This window comes from Anomaloglossus baeobatrachus, chromosome 7, assembly GCF_048569485.1.
Source record: "Anomaloglossus baeobatrachus isolate aAnoBae1 chromosome 7, aAnoBae1.hap1, whole genome shotgun sequence".
Taxonomy (NCBI): domain Eukaryota; kingdom Metazoa; phylum Chordata; class Amphibia; order Anura; family Aromobatidae; genus Anomaloglossus; species Anomaloglossus baeobatrachus.
This window is the reverse complement of record NC_134359.1, coordinates 275,748,002-275,769,725: the sequence shown is the minus strand read 5'-3', so window position 1 is coordinate 275,769,725 and position 21,724 is coordinate 275,748,002. Positions and strand designations below refer to the sequence as shown.

At 45.3% G+C, this 21,724-nt stretch overlaps 1 protein-coding gene across 1 annotated transcript in view; it reads right to left on the bottom strand.

Annotated features, from left to right (window-relative positions):
- Positions 1-21,724, bottom strand: part of LOC142245441 (uncharacterized) — a 102,119-nt gene that overhangs the window by 36,732 nt on the left and 43,663 nt on the right. Inside the window, exons 3-4 of the mRNA XM_075318145.1 lie at positions 14,867-14,975; positions 8,891-10,278 (exon numbers count right to left, since the gene is read on the bottom strand). Coding sequence (XP_075174260.1) covers positions 8,891-10,278; positions 14,867-14,927 — 1,449 coding nt within the window. The 5' untranslated portion in view covers positions 14,928-14,975. The remainder of the gene's footprint in view (positions 1-8,890; positions 10,279-14,866; positions 14,976-21,724) is intronic.

The following is a 21,724-nucleotide window of genomic DNA, read 5'->3' as shown; positions in this document are numbered from 1 at the left end:
CCCCCTGCTCGGCTCCGCCCCCTCCCGCACTTTGCATGTGCACACACACACACACATACATACATACATGCACATACACACACTCACTCACCTGTCCCCAGCCATGCAGACCGCAGCACTTCTACTGACATCCTCAGCGCCTGGCCCCGCCCCCAGCTCGGCTCCGCCCCCTCCCGCACTTTGCATGTGCACACACATACATACATACATACATACATACATACATACATACATACATGCACATACACACACTCACTCACTCACACATACACTCACCTGTCCCCAGCCATGCAGACCGCAGCACTTCCACTGACATCCTCAGCGCCTGGCCCCGCCCCCCGCTCTGCCCCAGAACTCCGCCCCCCGCACACAACGGAATCCGACAAAGAATTCTGTTCTTTGTCATCCGTTGTACAGCGTTGAACAGCGCATCAGTCACATGCGTCAAGCGACGCATGTGACTGATACAAATCAACGGAAATGTGAACTTAGCCTGAGCCATGTCTATCAGCATACCTAAAAAGGTGATGTGCTGATGAGGAATGAGGGATGACTTGTTGAAGTTGATAAGCCACCCTAGCCTTGACAGCGTGTCTAGGCAAATCTGCATACTTTCTGAGCAAACTTAGAGAGCTCCCTTTGACAAGAAGGTCGTCCAAATAGGGAACGACCAGGATGCCTCTGGGGTGTAAAATGGACATGACGGCCGCCATGACCTTTGTGAAGACCCGAGGCGCAGTGGCCAGCCCAAAGAGGAGGTCCCTGAATTGGAAATGACGGTGTCCTACGGCAAAGCGAAGGAACCGTTGATGAGAGACACATATGGGAATGTGTAAATAAGCAACTTGAACATCTATGGAAGCTAGGAATTCTCCAGGTTCCATGGCGGCTAGCACTGCTCTCAATGTTTCCATTCGGAAAGATCGAATCCATACGAATTTGTTCAGCCGTTTGAGGTCCAAGATAGGGCGGACAGAGCCATCTTTTTTGGGAACGACAAAAAGGTTTGAATAGAAACCTTTGCCGCGCTGTTCCAGGGGTACTGGAATGATAACATTTGCTTTCTGTAAAGAGGCTATGGCCTGAAATAAAACCTGGCTTTGCGTTTTGGACTTTGGAAGACGAGAACGCAGAAACCTGTTGTCTGGCAGGGAATGGAAATCGATCTTGTAACCTGAGGTGACGATTTCTCGAACTCAAGCATCGTGAGTGTGGTCTAGCCAGATATCCCGAAAAAGCAGAAGCCGCCCTCCAACAGGAGTCGGATCTGAGGGATACCTGACGTCATGCTGAGGGGGCCTGTACAGAGCGAGGTCCTTTGAGTTTAGGTTGCTTGGAGTGGGAACGCCAAGAAGAGCCCCTTGAGGGACCGGATCCTCGATCTGAGCGTTGGGACGATCCTTGGGCTGATGGTTTTTGGGGGGCAGGCCGAAAGGACTGCCTGCGCCAAGGAGATTTTTTAAAATTCCTGGATACAGGCCGCTTTTGAGGTAGAATGGTACTTTTACCACCCGTCGTCTCAGATATGAGTTTGTCCAGGGATTCTCCAAACAGACGCAGGCCATGGAAGGGGAGTGTGGACAGGGATTTCTTGGAGGCACTGTTCGCATTCCATATTTTTAGCCAAAGGACTCTGCGGGCAAAGACAGCATTGGCCGCTGATAGGGCTGACAAACTAGCTGCATCTAGGGAGCCGTGAAGAAAATAATTAGAGGCTAGAGAGAACAAATCAAGGATCTCAAAAGCCGCCGGGGGGAATATTACAAGAGCGAAGCATCCTGCGTAGGTTCTTGCTCCACACCCCCATAGCTCTCGCGACCCATGTTAAGGAAAACAGAGGACGAAGAGAGGAGCCTGAAGCGTGGAAAATAGATTTGACCGCAGCATCAACTGCGCGGTCGGACGAGTCCTTGAGAGACGCGTTGTCTGAAACAGACATGACCGTGTGTTTAGCCAGTCTGGATACTAGCGGATCCACAACGGGGGGTACTGACCAGGGCTTAACCATTTCAGAGGGAAAGGAATAAGCGAATGAAGAGAAGGGTTTTTTATTGAACCTTCTATCAGAATGATCCCACCGTTTAGATATAATTTGCCGAAAAACCGGATCCTGAACGAAGGATTTAGGAGGCTTCTTGGCCCGCTTGATTGCCGACTGAGAAGTCGGGTCAGGAGGCTGATCAGAGATCGACAGAGAGTGATTGACAGCCGAAATTAGTGTGTCTTCTATATGCCTAGACTCAGAAAGGACATCTGAATCAGAGTCAGAGTCTTGAGAATCGTGACTACTAAAGGTCACGGAACCTCGGAACTATCGTCCGAGTCGGATGAGGCGTAGAGGTCGCAATGGCGCCTTTTGGAAACAGCCTTTTTACATTCTGGGGAAGAGGGACCAGACGAAGCAGGTGGGCTCCTCTGAGGGAGCTGGGCCGGGAGAAGGCTGTGGGAGCCTGAGGACGGCTGGGATATCTGAGTGGCAAGGTCATCTAACCTTTTAGACATTAGAAGAGCCCATGCAGGCATTAGGTCATCAGACGGGGGTGCTGCCTGGCCAGTGGCCGGAGCAGAATCCAGAGACTGCACGGCATCCTGATCCGGCAACGGGGTCTGTTGTGACACGGTAGTAGGGGCATCGCAGCCCCGGCATAGTGGATAGCTTCGGCCATTAGAAAACGAGCGTCCACAGGTGTAGTACAGGTCCGTAGAGGACGCCTGGGAAGGTTTATCACCCTTGCGGTTACGCATGTCAGCAATAGAGTCCTACAGGCCTATAGGGGTAGAGTTATATGAGTGAGGAGCCACTAGCAGTATTATAAAGTGACTGCTAAGCACAGCCGGTATATACCGTAACAAAATGGCATATACTGTCAAACAGCCGGCATATACCTGCAGGCAGAGCCAATATATACCGCTAATAGCTGATATACACCGCTAGCCAGCAGGCACACACCGCTAGAGAGACAGCGATATACCGCTGAGCAGAGCGGTATATAGTGCTGCAGAAGTGCAGAGCCAAGGAGGCGATCTCAACGGTGTCTGCTCCCCACGTGGAAAATGGCGTCCAGCGTTCCTGGCAGCATGGAGGAGTGAGACGGCCCCCGGAGGCTGATTGGTCCCAGGGCTGGGACTAACGTGACGGACAATCAGAAGAAGAGCCGCTGCGACTGAGGGAGCGGCCTCCAGAGCAGTGAGAGGGGGCGTAGCTGGAATGCAGGCCGACGCCGGGGGCTAAATTAATGAGGCTCCCCGGGATCACGGCCTGCATCGCCCCACCGGCGCCTTTTCAGGCGGCGGTTTGGATGCAGGGGACAGATGACTCGTCGTCTCCCTACCTGCTCCTGGCTCCGTACTGAAGACGCGTCGGTCCGGTGATGCGGGGATCTCGGGGACGCATCTTCAGCTCAAGGCTGAAGCAGGTCCTCGGCTCTGCTTAGCCCTCTGGAGCTACCTTGGTGTGAGGTGTTTCCAGGGAGCCTGGAGGGGTACACAGACCCGACCACTTGGGCGCAAGGGAAGACTAACTGCTTGTGCACGCCAGGTTTCCCTCTGCCCGTACGCGGGGGGAATGAGGGTGGCAAGGCACCCCGGTATTGCCCCATAAACAAAAATAAAATAAACAACATAAAAAATAAAATGAAAAATAAAAAATAAGCTGGCCTGAGGCACCCTGTAGGGCTCAGTCCAGACATGTCAGCCTCCCTGCTGACACTAGAAAAAACTGAGCTAATTTCCTGCCTAGCTAGGGTATATGCTGTGGGGGGAGGAGCTAACACTTTTGCAAATCTAGTGTCACGCCTCCCTGGAGACATCATAATACCCACTGTCTGTGTCCCCCAATGAAAAGGCGAGAAAGGAAATTAAACTATCATAAGTGAAAATAAGAAAATATAATATGTGAAAAAAAAATAATATATTATGTGTATGTGTGTGTGACGGGGTGTACAGCAGAGCAAGGAAAGACAACAGGCCGAGGAACGATCCAACAGGTTTATTCACAAGAACACTGGAACAGCACACGATAAGTCCACGTAAAACAGATTCGGGGGCCCTTCCCGACAATCCTCGGACCGGATTACAAAGCAATCGTCCTTACAGTAGTCCAAAGAGTTCCACACAATCCCACGGGCCGCCACACAGGCCTAGCTCCGTCCGTGTCCACAGCCACACAGGCTGGAGCTCCTGCTCCCTTCAAGTTTCAGCTCACTCTGCCTGAATCTCCCAGGTAAGCAGAGTTTACACTAGTTGGACTCTAGGCCCACCTCCCCCTACTCCCAGGGATGGAAGTGCCTCAAGAGGATATAACCTTGCATTTTAGGGGGTGATTACCTACAACAATAGAAATGTACACAGAAGTAGTTCAAATAAGACAATGAACCCAGCTTGAAATAGGAATCTGTACAGCATATACAGTGAGAGGGTAAATTACATCTTCACAGTGTGTAATGTAATATGAAAATAATTATGTTAACACGGAGTGTAATGTGTACAATATCTAGTGAAGAAACGTAATATTCGATACATGCATCATAATATGAGTGTAAATATATGTAAAAATATATGTGGAAAAATGAATTATTATACAACATACACACCCAATAATGAAATATGTATTGGAAGCAAGAGGAGGAGGGCGCCCTCTACTGGCAGGGGATCATGTGCCCAGGTAACTTGGATGCACAGAAGTGAGTATAAGGAAGAAGGGTACCAAACTGAAGATCGGCCTTGGCACATGCGTATAAGGTCAAGGACACATTGTGTATGTAATGCCCATGTGCGAAACGGTCTACTAACCTACTGTATCTAATCCCATCATGTGTGATACAGTCTACTGACCTACTATATCTCATCCCATTGTATGTAATACATTCTGCAGACCTACTATATCTAATCCCATTATGTGTGATACGGTCTACTAACCTACTGTATTTAATCCGATCATAACACTGCTGAGCTTTTTATCTAATCGTAGCAAGTGTGATTCTGACTGCTGAACTATTGTATCTAATCTTATGTGTGATACTGTCTACTAAGCCAATGTATCTAATCCTGTTTTGTGCCACATTATCTGCTGAGCTATGTGTATCTAATCCTATCATGTGTGATACTATCTTCTTATTCACTGTATCTAAGCATGCGTAATATTGTCTTCTAAGCCAATGTATCAAATCAGGACATCTGTGATACAATCTACTGAGCCGCTGTGTATAATGCAAGCACCAGTGATTTTGTATGCTGAGTTGTGTATCTAATCCTCTCAAGTGTGATTTTGACTGCTGAATCTAATCTTACATGTGATACTGTATCTAATCCTAAAATAGTATCTAATGTAAGCATGTGTGATGCCATACGCTGAGCTTTTATAAAATGCAATCATGTGATGTCGTCTTCTAAACCACTGTATCTAATCCGAGCACATGTGATACTGTTTGCTGAATTTATATGTTGGTAAGGGATTGAAACATAACATATATGATGTACTGACACGACATTTGCCGGCTCCCTGTCTTTGATGCAGTCTCAGTTAGCTAAGCCCACGTATTTGCTGGCAAATGATGGTTTTGTTATTAAGCCATCATCATGCCGCTAACAGCCGCGAGTGGAGAGGCGCTCCGCCTGTAGCATTTAACCTTGTTCTAAGTGGAATGTACAGCGCGTGGCCGAGGGGCACATAGTTCTAACCAGCCATCGTCCTACCCGATACACAATCACGGTGCGCCGATCGTTTATCATGACAACTGGGGGTCTGCTGAAGACCACCATGACCGTCAACATTGTACTGCTAAAAAAAGCCAATCCATGCCTAGCGATCATCGGAGACCATGACTATTTTTGCTATATACAGCACTCCTGTGTGCTATATACAGCAATCCTGTAGTACAAGCAATCGGCTGATGGCGAGTAAATTTCCCTAAGGGAAATAAATACAATAAAAATAAAAAATTAAAATCATAAAAAATAGATAATTTAATCACCCCTCTTTTCCCACATTAAAAACAGAAAAGAAATCCAAATCCGCAAAAGTTTAGTCTATCAGAATATTAAATTGCTTAACTCCATCAGTAAGTGCCATAATGAAACAAAAAAAATCTAAATACCAGTTTTGATTTTTTTGACTTTCGAAAACATAATAAGCGATGAAAACATTTTATTTACCCAAAATGGTAACAAAATCATCAGCTCAGGACGCAAAAAATAAGCACCCACATAGCTCTAACAACCTGAAAAATGAAACTGGTAGAAATCGCAGAATATGTTGACAAGCACCACAGCCCCCACCCCCACCCCCCTATGCACAGTATGATGGCTGCCATCACATTCCCCTAACACAGGATGTAGTGGCCCTGTTGATGGTGGTCCCCACAGTCCTCCCCATAGAGAGTGATTGCAGACCCCCACACACTATATGATGGCCCCCACACCACTATAGGTCACCCACAGCCTCCCCACACATTATGATAGTCCCACAGTTTTTCATTCCAATAATTCCATTTTGCATTGTTTCTTATGAAGCACCTGATAGGTTAAACCTCCTGAAAGCAGTTTTGTATATTTTTTACAGTGATATCCCTTCAAGAAAATTTCCAATACATACAGTCAGGGCCAGAAATATTTGGACAGTGACACAAGTTTTGTAATTTTAGCTGTTTACAAAAACATGTTCAGAAATACAATTATATATATAATATGGGCTGAAAGTGCACACTCCCAGCTGCAATATGAGAGTTTTCACATCCAAATCGGAGAAAGGGTTTAGGAATCATAGCTCTGTAATGCATAGCCTCCTCTTTTTCAAGGGACCAAAAGTAATTGGACAAGGGACTCTAAGGGCTGCAATTAACTCTGAAGGCGTCTCCCTCGTTAACCTGTAATCAATCAAGTAGTTAAAAGGTCTGGGGTTGATTACAGGTGTGTGGTTTTGCATTTGGAAGCTGTTGCTGTGACCAGACAACATGCGGTCTAAGGAACTCTCAATTGAGGTGAAGCAGAACATCCTGAGGCTGAAAAAAAAGAAAAAATCCATCAGAGAGATAGCAGACATGCTTGGAGTAGCAAAATCAACAGTCGGGTACATTCTGAGAAAAAAGGAATTGACTGGTGAGCTTGGGAACTCAAAAAGGCCTGGGCGTCCACGGATGACAACAATGGTGGATGATCGCCGCATACTTTCTTTGGTGAAGAAGAACCCGTTCACAACATCAACTGAAGTCCAGAACACTCTCAGTGAAGTAGGTGTATCTGTCTCTAAGTCAACAGTAAAGAGAAGACTCCATGAAAGTAAATACAAAGGGTTCACATCTAGATGCAAACCATTCATCAATTCCAAAAATAGACAGGCCAGAGTTAAATTTGCTGAAAAACACCTGATGAAGCCAGCTCAGTTCTGGAAAAGTATTCTATGGACAGATGAGACAAAGATCAACCTGTACCAGAATGATGGGAAGAAAAAAGTTTGGAGAAGAAAGGGAACGGCACATGATCCAAGGCACACCACATCCTCTGTAAAACATGGTGGAGGCAACGTGATGGCATGGGCATGCATGGCTTTCAATGGCACTGGGTCACTTGTGTTTATTGATGACATAACAGCAGACAAGAGTAGCCGGATGAATTCTGAAGTGTACCGGGATATACTTTCAGCCCAGATTCAGCCAAATGCCGCAAAGTTGATCGGACGGCGCTTCATAGTACAGATGGACAATGACCCCAAGCATACAGCCAAAGCTACCCAGGAGTTCATGAGTGCAAAAAAGTGGAACATTCTGCAATGGCCAAGTCAATCACCAGATCTTAACCCAATTGAGCATGCATTTCACTTGCTCAAATCCAGACTTAAGACGGAAAGACCCACAAACAAGCAAGACCTGAAGGCTGCGGCTGTAAAGGCCTGGAAAAGCATTAAGAAGGAGGAAACTCAGCGTTTGGTGATGTCCATGGGTTCCAGACTTAAGGCAGTGATTGCCTCCAAAGGATTCGCAACAAAATATTGAAAATAAAAATATTTTGTTTGGGTTTGGTTTATTTGTCCAATTACTTTTGACCTCCTAAAATGTGGAGTGTTTGTAAAGAAATGTGTACAATTCCTACAATTTCTATCAGATATTTTTGTTCAAACCTTCAAATTAAACGTTACAATCTGCACTTGAATTCTGTTCTAAAAAATAAGATGTGTAAATTGCCCTAAAATAATGAAAACTAGAACTTGCTGCTAAATTTTTAACCCTTTTGGCAAAATATAAGGACATTTGAAGGATAAGGCCGCTTTCACACTGCATTCCTCTCTCCGTTCATTGCAGCTTCCGTTGAAACCCCCCACCAAACAGGATTCTGGTGTATGCACCAACGGATTCCCAGCATGCTCTGTTGCGCACCATTTTCGGGCATATATGCCTATTGGAGGTGCACACCCAGCTGTAGTAGACTGCGTCTGGGTGTCAACCTCCAGTAAGCATATACCCCCGAAAATGGTGCACAATAGACTCCATCTGCATCATTATAATCAGTGGCCCCATCAACGCAAACGTCCAAAGCCCGTTTTTTTGGGGGTAGGGAGGAATTTGGACAGAGGCCTCGACAGGACCATTGAACGAGGAGAGGAACTCAGTGTAAAAGCACCCTTAGGCTGATATAGTAGTCAGAAAGTTAATGTAACGTAATCAACTTCTTTTTATGCAGTATAGTCATTTGTTTTATTGGTATAAAAATATAAAGTTTGAATATTGGAATCTTTTCGTTTATACATAAAAGCCAAACATATCAGCTTAAATGTATGACTAACATAAAATACAACATGGCAGGTAAAAAAACATTGTCAGATAACCCAAAAAATTGGGCTGTCACCAAGGGGTTAAAATGGCTTCTTCCCAGTGTGAGTTCTTTGATGTCTAAGAACTTGTAATTTCCTAATAAAACATTTCCCACATTCTGAACACGAAAATGGCTTCTCCCCTGTGTGAATTTTCTCATGTGTAAGAAGAGAAGATCTATCTGCAAAACATTTCCCACATTCTGAGCAAGAAAATGGCTTCTCCCCTGTGTGAATTCTCTCATGTGTAAGAAGAGAAGATTTCCTAATAAAACATTTCCCACATTCTGAACATGAAAATGGCTTCTGCCCTGTGTGAATTTTCTCATGTGTGAGAAGATGAGATTTATTATAAAAACATTTCCCACATTCTGAGCAAGAAAATGGCTTCTCCCCTGTGTGAAACTTCTTATGTGTACGAAGAGAAGATTTAACTGTAAAACATTTCCCACATTCTGAGCAAGAAAATGGCTTCTCCCCTGTGTGAATTCTCTCATGTGTAAGAAGAGAACATTTCTTGATATAACATTTCCCACATTCTGAACATGAAAATGGCTTCTGCCCTGTGTGAATTCTCTCATGTGTAATAAGAGAACATTTCTTGAAAAAACATTTCCCACATTCTGAACATGAAAATGGCTTCTCCCCTGTGTGAATTCTCTCATGTGTAAGAAGAGAACATTTATTGATATAACATTTCCCACATTCTGAACATGAAAATGGCTTCTGCCCTGTGTGAATTCTCTCATGTGTAATAAGAGAACATTTCTTGAAAAAACATTTCCCACATTCTGAGCATGAAAATGGCTTCTCCCCTGTGTGAATTCTCTTATGTGCAAGAAGTTCAGAGTTGCTAATAAAACATTTCCCACATTGTGAGCATGAAAATGGCTTCTCCCCTGTGTGAATTCTCTCATGTATAAGAAGATAAGATTTGCTAATAAAACATTTCCCACATTGTGAGCATGAAAATGGCTTCACTTCTATGTGACTTCTCCAATGATTAGCAAATTTCTTTTTATCTGTAAAACATTTCCCACATTCTGAGCATGAAAATGGCTTCTCCCCTGTGTGAGTGTGAATTCTCTCATGTATAAGAAGACGAGATTTGAAATTAAAACATTTCCCACATTCTGAGCATGAAAATGGCTTCCCTACTATGTGAATTCTCCAATGATTAGCAAATTTGTTTTTATCTGCAAACCATTTCTCACATTCTGAGCGTGAAATTCTCTTAAACCTTGTGTGCGCTCTTTGATTTTTCATACTTCTGACACTATTTTTTTGCTTAACAGTTTTTGATGGATTAGGAGATAGTTCTTTAACAGGATCAGATGGTAGTTCTTTCCTATGATTGGCTGAGAGTATATTTGAGGTGTTTTCATGCTCTTCATATGTCTCTTGTGTGATGCTACAATCATCTGCTTTAAAATATGAAGGTATCAGATGTCCTTCGGAGGTGCTGGTACAGTCATCTGCCAAGAAGAAAACGGATTTGATTTTTAAACAAAATAAACTTAAATTATAGTAATCTAAATATGAAAATTACAAATTTAAGTAAATGTAAAAAATGTCATAGAAATTGTATGTAACATTCTATTAACTGTCTAAGGCCCTGTGCGCACTGGAAAATGGAATTTTCTCAAGAAAATTCCGCAGGTATTCAAAGATTACCGCACCCGCAGTAAAAAACCGTGGCAAACCGCACACGAAAACCGCATGCGGTTTGCCGCGGTTTTACCGCGGTATTGTTCGCGTGGTATGTGCTTTATTGCATTCAATGCAATAAAGCACATTGAAAAAAGAAAAAAAAAAAAAGTAATTTCATTCTGAGATAGAGAAATAGACAGAAGAATAGATAGAAGAATAGATAGACAGACAGAGGGATAGATAGAAGGATAGATAGAGGGATAGATAGCTAAAGTCCCTGTGAGCACACTCTGCATTTCTCACGGTCGGCAGTGAGTTTACATTACTGGCCGTGGGAAATGCCCTGGAGTTACCTCTGCTGTCTCGCTGCGAGGCTGCATTCAGCAGTGTCTGTGTCAGTCGTGGCTGGATGTAAGCAGCGCAGGACCTGTGGATTACGCCGGAGCTTTGTTTCAGGAGGGGTTAATAAAAGGGTGAACGAGGCTTGTTTGTGTTTTATTTAAAATAAAGGATTTTTCTGTGTGTTTTTTCACTTTACTTACGGGTTGATCATGTCAGCTGTCACATAGACGCTTCCATGATCAAGCCTGGAGTTAATGGCGGTGATCCACCACCATTAACTCCTTGTATTACCCTGACTGCCACTGCTACACGGCGGCAGGAAGAGCCGGGGACATTCCGGTACTGCTGCATAATGCATGCGACAATCCCGGGGCAGCTGCGGCTGATATTCTCGGCTGCGGGAGGGGGGAGTGAGGCGGGGGACATTAACCCTGCCCCTCTCCCTCCCCAGCCTGAGAATACCTGGCCGCTGCTGTGTGCTTACCTCGGCTGGACAGTAAATATACAGCGGAGCCCACGTGTTTTGTTTTCTATATTTCCGTTTGATTTCTATGTGTGTTCTATGTGTCTGTGTCTATGTTCTATGTCTGTGATGTCTGTGTGTGTGTGATCTGTGTGTATTTACTCTCTGCTCCGCTTCCTCTTCCTGTAATGACATCACTTCCCTGCAAAACCGCAGGCAAGCGATGTACATTACCGGAGGTAAACCGCGAAATACCGCAGGGAATAACGCAGGAAAACGCAGTGAACCGCACAGAATTTGCTGCCTGCCTTATTCCCTGCGGGATTTCACAATGACATTGGAGTCAATGGAGTGAAATCCTGCAGCAATGTGCGGAAAAGAATTGACATGCAATTGTTTTTGCTGCGGGAATCCCGCAGCAAAACATGCAGCTGTGAAAATCCGCCTAGTGCACACAGGATTTTTTTTCCCATAGGTTTTGCTGGTGATTCACTGCAGAGATGTTATGAACATTTTCTGCAGCGAAACATGCAGCAAATCCGCGGTAAAATCCGTTAAGTGCGCACAGGGCCTAAAGTGTCATTAAGAAAATGTGATGATTGCCTAGGGAATCGATTGTAATAATGTGGATTACTTATCACTGCTCAGTGCAAACATCACATGTCAAACAATAAAACATTTGTGATTGATCGAATATTTTATATCGACGTAAAAATTATCGTAGTTGGCAACGTATCCCTTTGTGTAAATAGAGAATGTTCTGCAATATAAAAATGCATAAGAGAACAGAAAAACCATCAGTATACACATCAAACTGAAGATAATGAGCCTCAAGAAACTTGTTATATCATCAGTTATATTCTCCCTGCAGCCGGTCTCTTTCAGCCTTCAGGGACATTAGAGGGTTGTACCAGACGTCTCTCTCTGGGCAGTGACTGTTACAGCTCCTTGCACCGCCTCGGTGGCTACCTCAAGTTGCACAGTGGAGGAGCCATATGTTTGTGTATTAGGAAGCAATGGCATTGCAGCACAGTGCAGGGTGGATAAACCAGCAGGATTTTGCTATATCAGGTAAAGGCAGTGCCATGCAGGCAGTAAAATGCTGAATCCAGGCATTACTGTTATAGAAAGATCCGATAGTTGGTTGATTAAATATCTTTAATCAAAATTGCAGAAAAGCACTGCACTTTGATTAACGTGTGCAACATGGGTGGGTCTTTGTGGGTCGGGTCCTCGGCGTTAGATTTCTCCTCCGGGATCCTCCTGGCATGGCTCCTTTTCTTTATTTGAATACTGCGCCACCATTGCTGTTGTTGGTGGTGCATGTGCAGAGCCACAGTACTCAGGTCTTCATTAAAATGGCACCGGAGCCCGCACATGCGCGTACCGCGATCTCTGGCACCATTTTCTTGAACACACTGTGATTAAGACTATGAAAAGCATTGACGCATATGCAGATTTTTTTTATATATCTGCGTACGCGCCCCTGCTACTCAGTCTTCACCGCAGTGTGTTCAGTAAAGTGGCAACGAAGATCATGGTAGGTGCATGCTTGGACTCTGGAGCCATTTTAATGAAGACCTGAGTACTGTGGCACTGCGTACGCGCCACCAACAACAGTAATGGCAGCACGATATTCAAATAAAGAAAAGGGGGCATGCCAGGAGGATACCGGAGGAGGAATCTAACGCCATGGACGACCAACAAAGACCCGCCCATGTTGCACACGTCAATCAAAGTGCAGTGCTTTTCTGCAACTTTGATTAAAGATATTTAATCAACCAACCATCGGATCTCTCTATAACAGGTATGCCTGGATTCAGCATTTTACTGCCTGTATGGCACTGCCTTTACCTGATATAGCAAAATCCTGCTGGTTGGTTCTCTTTAAGCTCTGCCCAGTTCAGTATATCAAATTACTACTACTACTTAGGTTACATATTAATCCTGGAGCCATGATGGATATCATAAAAAATACTAAATGAGGTTTCCTATGTGTCATTGATGATCTATCATCTCAGTTTATTCTTAAATCCATATTATAGATGCACAGCCAGGGTTATCACACATACCGCTATCACATTGTCAGCCATATATAATCCGTATTTTAGCTGAATGAGGGAATTTATGGCAAGAAAAATGGGAAAATACATAAAACGAAGGGAAAAGCAGGAGCTTTATACTGACCAGTCTAATGTACGGCTGTAACACTGCTTCTGGGGCAGCTCATACTACTTCCGGGGCTGCTCAATAGCCTTCATACATATGCACCACTTTCCCTGCTCACCGGCAGTTGCAGCGTCTGATTGGTTGCAGTCAGACCACACCCCCACCCTGTGTGACAGCGTATCTTACTGCTTTCAATCACAGATGCTATGTGTGTCTAGATTTGTGTAAAAATAAATTAAAAAAATGGGGGTAGGGTCCCCCATATTATGAAAACTCAATGCAATTTTCTGCCAAGATATGCATGTCTGTGAGCTCAGTGACCATCACCTGAGGCAAGGTCATTGACTTTAATGAGGTCACCTGAGGCCAGCTTACCTATGGTCATAGGTGGAAGACAGTGGGAACCTCCAGCTGTGACCGCAAATAACTTGAGTGCTGTCACTGTTCATCGTTGCGGCTCAGTCTCTGCCTAAAGCCCACAGTGTGTGGTCATGTTCATTGTGGGATATTGTGTGGGTTACTTCAGAACTTGGTGTTCTGGGGGTTAATAAATTGGTGAAAGAGGGTGTTTTTTTGTATTTTATTTCAAATAAATTTTTTTTGGTGTTTGTGTTTATTTCTTTTCACTTACACATTAGTAATGGGGGGAGGAGAGTCACACAGATGTCTCTAGGACTTAGCAGCAGCTGAGTTGTCATTAACTCCTTATTACCCCAATTGCCACCGCACCAGGGCAATCGGGATGAGCTGGGTAAGTTGATGGGATTGCGCCTCTAAAGGATGCGACAATCCTGGATGGCTGCAGGCTGCTATTTTTAGGCTAGGGGTCCATCCTGAAAATACCACCTCCCAGCTGTCGGCTATATCATGGATGGGTATCAAAATTCAGGAGGACCGCATGCCTTTTTTAAAAAATTATTTATTCAATAAATCATAACATTTATTTTTATAAAAAGCTGCATGTGGTCCCTCTTATTTTGCTACACAGCCAAGATAAGCACATTGCTGGGTGCTGCAGCCTGTAGCCGTATGCTTTATCTGTGATACGTATCCTAATATGGAGGGACCCTAAGCCAATTTTTTTATTTATTTATTTTTACACCAATCTAGACACTCACACAGTGTGTGTGATTGAAAGCAGTCAGACACACAGGGTGGGGGGGGGCGCAGTATGAATGTAACCAATCACAGACATCGGGACTGGTGGTGGGCGAGGGAAGCAGTGCATATGTATGAAGGATAATGAGCGGCCCCGGAAGTAGCGTTACAGCCATCTGGGAGACTGGTAAGTATAGTGCGCTTCCTCTAATCCCCCTATCTCTTCTACCACCATTTTAAAGCGCCTGATTCAGGTCCCTATAGACCTGGTTTCATCTGCCGATTCCGGGTATCTGCGGGTCCGCCCATCACTAGTCATTACTCCTCGCCGGGGCGATTACCTGTAGGATCCTCCTCTTTGCACCGCTTATCTTCCCACACATCGCTTTCTCCTTTCTTCATTATGGCTTCAAGATAAATCTTCCTCGGATATTTGCCTGGATTTGAAAACTGTGAAAATAATAAATGTAGAAGTCACAGACAGAAGGAAATCTCTTGTGGAATGTTTTAGATGGATGCTTTTACTAGAATCTTATGTGGGCACTGAGCCACCAATCGATGTCAACATCACCACCGCCTATATCACCAGTGCTGCCCTCAGCGTCAGTACAGCGGCACCTAGTGGTAGAAGCAGGCGTCTGTGGAGCAGGGTGCGGTAAGTGTACAACAATACGACAAAGTGATTTCTTTCACTATTTTGTCTTGACATTTCTAAATGCCCTAACATTTTTTTTTTTTTTATCAAATATGAATTTTTTTGTTTGGAAATGTTGTAATTTTTGGCTATATAGTATTATCTTGTTTAATGGTTTCCGGAGTTGGGGGGCGTGGCCTGAGCAGCATGTGAGGAAGACCTGTGTAGAGACAGCTCCTGCAAAAAACTCCTGTATAATCCTGTCCAGCTGGGGTTAAAGTTTGTTTTACTGCTTTCCTGGAGTGGTGACCTCTCCTAGACTGAGGGGGCTTCAAAGACCTGAGTGATATGACCAGAACTCGGGCTGATAAGAAGCGCAGCAAAAAAGAGTTTTTGGATCAACAAACGTCCCGGGAATATTAGAGTTATACAAATATTACCAAATATTCCCAATATAAACAGTTATTTATTCAATAAAAAATTCCACACCACAGTGTAAGTAAACAAGTGATCACAAGATCATGTACATATAAAATATATTCCAGATGACAATGAAATATAAACAGGCAGACAAGATTCACAAGAAACTTCGAGCATAGGACTTAACTTAGGCTGAAAAAATGGCAATATTCAACATCCAGACTTTGGAGTCTAACAGTCCATAAGGTCCAGGCACATATATGCTGTTGCTCTTTCAGAAGTCTTTTTAATAGAGGTGAATCGTCCACTTAGGTGTCATATAATTATCCCTTCTTAATTCCTCCGCCTCGACGCGTTTCCCCACACGGATAGTGCGGTTCATCAGGAGGCTATGAGTTTAAATACATTTAATCAGCATCAAAATATCCAAGGATACACAGTTTTAAAAAACATTATCACAGTAGTATCGAACAAATAGAAAGCCAACAATATAGTTAGGTACTTGCCCAAAATGAAGGTTAGGTGTACAGGTCCATGGCACCAGATAGACAGGATCAGCAATGGCACAGACAATGCTGTGTAGATGACCACCACTGTCCAAGTGATCGCCATGGAGCTGTACAACCTATAGGTATATATATACCCCTAACATTATTCAGAACACCTGCGGGCACAACAAGGCGGAAGCTATCGGATGTCCGGTGTACGCCCCCTGCATGACACGTGCTTAATGCACGTGCCATACGGGGGCCAAAGAGGATCAAAAACAATTGCCGTCCAGCGATATTAGGATCCGACCACGCATGCCCAGTATCGCTAGCTCATTGTGCCCGCGTCAGGACGGAGGCCTGCTCGGGTCAATAGCATGCTATTTGACCCGAGCAGGCCTCCGTCCTGACGCGGGCACAATGAGCTAGCGATACTGGGCATGCGTGGTCGGATCCTAATATCGCTGGACGGCAATTGTTTTTGATCCTCTTTGGCCCCCGTATGGCACGTGCATTAAGCACGTGTCATGCAGGGGGCGTACACCGGACATCCGATAGCTTCCGCCTTGTTGTGCCCGCAGGTGTTCTGAATAATGTTAGGGGTATATATATACCTATAGGTTGTACAGCTCCATGGCGATCACTTGGACAGTGGTGGTCATCTACACAGCATTGTCTGTGCCATTGCTGATCCTGTCTATCTGGTGCCATGGACCTGTACACCTAACCTTCATTTTGGGCAAGTACCTAACTATATTGTTGGCTTTCTATTTGTTCGATACTACTGTGATAATGTTTTTTAAAACTGTGTATCCTTGGATATTTTGATGCTGATTAAATGTATTTAAACTCATAGCCTCCTGATGAACCGCACTATCCGTGTGGGGAAACGCGTCGAGGCGGAGGAATTAAGAAGGGATAATTATATGACACCTAAGTGGACGATTCACCTCTATTAAAAAGACTTCTGAAAGAGCAACAGCATATATGTGCCTGGACCTTATGGACTGTTAGACTCCAAAGTCTGGATGTTGAATATTGCCATTTTTTCAGCCTAAGTTAAGTCCTATGCTCGAAGTTTCTTGTGAATCTTGTCTGCCTGTTTATATTTCATTGTCATCTGGAATATATTTTATATGTACATGATCTTGTGATCACTTGTTTACTTACACTGTGGTGTGGAATTTTTTATTGAATAAATAACTGTTTATATTGGGAATATTTGGTAATATTTGATAAGAAGCGCAGGACACAGGCCACACTCATGGACGCTGGAGCTTCAGGTGGGGGCAGGGCGTCTGATGCAATAGCTCGCCTCAGCAAGTTTGCACGAGATCAGCCTGAGATACCTGGAGCTGTTAAGCAGTGTGCCCTCAGCGTGGAGGAGATCCCAGGACAAGAACTGATGGAGGAGGAAGAGCAGCAGGGAGCTGTGAGTATGTTGGCTGCTGCCAGTAATGTGGAGCAGGGGGACCTTAGAGCTGCAGATGAAAACACAGATCCTGGGAGAGCAGAGCCCACCCTCAGTGATGTGCTTGCAGCAGTAAATACCTGCAACAATATGCTAGCCACTTTGAACATACAGATGGGAGGAATTAAAATGGACATTTCATCTATCAGGCACGAGTTGCAGGGGGTCAATGTACGGGTGGGGGCCCTGGAAGACCGGGTCAGTGCCACAGAGGATAAGCTTCCCCCTCTGACTCAGGACCTTGGCAGAGCAATCCACAATATCTCATTGCTTAGGGCTAAGGTGGACGATCTAGAAAACAGATCCCGCAGAAGCAATCTCCGACTGGTCGGGGTCCCAGAAAAGGCAGAAGGCAATAATCCAGTAGCTTTTTTTGAAATGTGGCTCCCCAAGACTTTGGGTATGGATCTGTTTTCTCCTTTCTTCACTATTGAGCGGGCACATAGGGTCCCCACTAGACCCCCACCACCAGGGGCACCCCCTCGTCCTATCCTCCTCAAGCTACTGCACTTCAGGGACAGGGACACTGCGCTCCGCAGAGCCCGGGAGATTAAGGATCTGGCTATTGATGGCCATAAGGTCTCACTGTACCCGGATTTTTCCACTGAAATCCAGCAGAGGAGAGCGCAATTTATTGATGTCAAAAAACGCCTGAGGCAGCTGCAGATCTCTTACTCAATGCTATACCCTACCAGGCTGCGAGTGGTGGCGGATGGTGGGACAAAGTTTTTTGACACTCCAAAGGATGCAGCCGCATGGCTCGATACCAATGAAAAAGGACTGCGCAGAAATCACCGCTGAGGATTATTGCGGATTCCTTGCTGTTGGACTTGCTGGGGTGAACTTGCTATGTTTCCCAGCTGGAACACTTATGGACGGTTGGCAGGAGCCACCCAGATAGGTTACTATGCAGTTGATGACTGTTCAGGAATTTAAACCGTTATGTGCTCTTTGGGTTATGTTTAGCCCCACTTCCCTCTGTTTGAGAGGAATGTCCTGGTTTACTGTGTATGTTTTTATGTTGTTTGACCTTTTTGTTTTATGCACCTGTTTGGTCTATGCTCATCTATGGGAACTGCTGCAGATGGGTCCGGAGGTCCCCGCTTGCTGCCCCCTGCTGTTACATATGTGTACTCACCCTTATGGCGAAGGAGGTTAATATAGTGGCCTGGAATGTGCGAGGATTGGGTGAAGCCACTAAAAGATGTGCAGTTTTTCTGTTTCTACAGCAGCTTAAGCCAGACATAATATTCTTATCAGAAACGCACTTGGTGAAGGAGCGGCTCCACTTGCTCCACAAAAAATGGATAGCCCATGAGTATCACTCTGTATATACCACACATTCCAGGGGGGTGAGTGTCCTGATACACAGGACAGTGTCGTTTGAGTGTCTTAAAGCTTCTGTGTATCAGGAGGGTAGATTTGTATGTCTTTACTGTGTCCTTCATAATGTGCGCTGTGTTCTAGTTGCAATTTATATTCCGCCGCCATACACAGGGGAACCATTGAAACGTATTCTCAATTTTGTTGCTTCCCTCCCTGAGGTCCCCACCCTATTAGTAGGAGACTATAATAATTACTTGCACCCGTATTGGGATAAGTTACATACAGGGAATATCTCAGTGGGGGCGGCAGCTACATCCCTTGCCAGACTGATGGAGGAGGTGGGATATGTAGATATTTGGCGTATTAGAAACCCGCAGGTCCGGCAGTATTCATGCTATTCTAGTTCTCATCATTCACTGTCCCGGATTGACCTGGCCATTGGAAATGCTCAGCTGCTGCCTTGTGTAGCTTCAGTCACGTACCTGGCCAGGGGGGTGTCTGACCACTCCCCACTACAGGTCCGTCTAAGGCTTGGGGACCCGGACCGGCTGGCGGGGATACCTTGGCGGCTCAACCCTTTTTGGATACAACTGATAGGGGGCACTCTGACTGACACTATACGGGAATATTTTGTGACAAATGACGGTACGGCATCTAAACATATAGTGTGGGACGCAATGAAGGCGTATGTTCGTGGGACATATATTAGGGAAATTTGCACCCGAAAGGCGAAAACAAGAGAGCGCACTAAGTATCTGACGGACACTTTAGGTGATGCAGAACGACTTCTTATATCTAACCCTACAGATGATGCCAAGCGGGACTTAGAGAGGGCACAGAGAGCTCTGAGAGACCATATGACTTCCTTGGCCACTAACAAACGCTTTTTCCTTAAGCAGCGGTACTTTACGGAGGGGGAGAGTGTGGGACATCTCTTGGCTACAATTGCTAGGGCGCAGGAGGGATTGACCTATATCACCAAATTGAAACTTGACACTGGAGAGGAGGTGAGGGACAGCGGGAGGATTGTGGAGGTCATGCAACAGTATTACACCCAATTATACTCCTCTAAATCGCATTATGGGGATGAGGAACTGCGGGACTTTGTGGAGGAGATCACTCTCCCCAGTCTGTCAGATAGCGAGAGAGAATCCCTGAATAGAGATATAGACCTGGAGGAGCTGGAGGAGGCGCTCGGTCAAATCCAAAATGAAAAGGCCCCAGGTGCGGACGGACTCCCGGGTGAATTCTACAAATTATATACCCATCTGCTGCTGCCAAGACTCTTGGATGTGTTCAGAGATGCTGAGGAGAAGGGATCCCTCCCTGCATCCATGAGGGAGGCTATTATTGTTCTGATTTTAAAACCCGGGAAAGATCCGACCGCGCCTGACTCCTATCGCCCAATCTCGCTGCTTACATTAGATATTAAATTAATCGCTAAAATTCTAGCTAACAGGTTGTCCCGGGTGATCACGTCAGTGATCCACGAGGATCAGACTGGATTCATCCCCAATAAATCTACTTCCATTAATTTGCGACGTTTATTCCTGGGGATACAGCTAAGTTCTGAGGGGAGAAACAAGGAGAGAGCAGTCCTGTCATTAGATGCAGCCAAAGCCTTTGACAGTATTGAATGGAATTTCCTATGGGTAGTTTTGGAGAAATTGGGTCTTGGCTCCAGATTTATTGGCTGGGTCAAATTGTTATATGCCTCTCCGCGGGCCAGGATTCGAGTTAATCGTTGTACCTCCTCGTCTTTTAATTTGGCCAGGGGCACGAGACAGGGCTGTCCTCTCTCTCCATTACTATTTGCAGCGGCAATTGAACCATTGGCGGCTATGCTTCGTGCATCCGCTGGCGTAAAGGGGTTTGAGATAGGCGGTCTGGAGCATAAGGTTTCCCTCTATGCGGACGATTTGTTGCTGTATCTCAGGGAGGTGGGGACATCGGTGGGCCCAGCAATAAATATTATTATAGAATTTGGTAGGCGCTCGGGACTCCTAATAAACTGGAAGAAATCGGCCCTGCTCCCTATAGATCCACTCCCATCTAATTTTAGTACTCTGGGGCTGCCAATTCCGACGGTGGATAAATTTAAATACCTGGGGATTGTGGTTAGTGCCCGACCGCGTGATTACTACTCTCAAAATCTGGAACCAGTGTTGGCTCAGTTTAGGAACAAGATAGATGCCTGGTGTCGACTCCCACTGTCCCTTATTGGCCGTGCTAATCTACTAAAAATGGTACTGATGCCCAAACTTCTGTATCTTCTCCACAACGCCCCAATATGGATCCACTGGAAATTTTTCCGTAAAATCAACACTTTGTTTCGGGAACTCTTGTGGCAAAAGCGGCAGGCTAGAATCCGCCTTGAGACCCTGCAGAGAGGGAAGGAGGATGGGGGTCTGGCAGTCCCCAACCCGTGGGTTTATTATGTTGCGGCACAGATGCAGCACTTCAGGGGGTGGGGAAAGGATGAGGCATATGACGCTGGGGGCAAATTGGTGAGGGGCCTTGCAGAATGGGGACACCCAGTGGCTTTTTTGGATGCAGGATACTCACCCAGAGGAGGAACATTATATCCAACATTATCATTGATGTACAAGGTGTGGGATAGAGGGAAGCAGTTGCTGGGAATATCAGGAATGACTGAGTACTGGCCCTTATGGCATAATCGTGGACTGGCGGAGCTGCAGAGACTCCCGGGTTGGAGAATGTGGGTGAGCAGGGGGGTGCATCAGGTGTCTCAGATTCTTCAGAATAATATACTTAAAAGATTTGACCAGCTTCAAGCTGAGTTTGGGATACCGCACAGTTCCTTTTACCAATACCTGCAGCTCCGTCATGCCTATGAGAC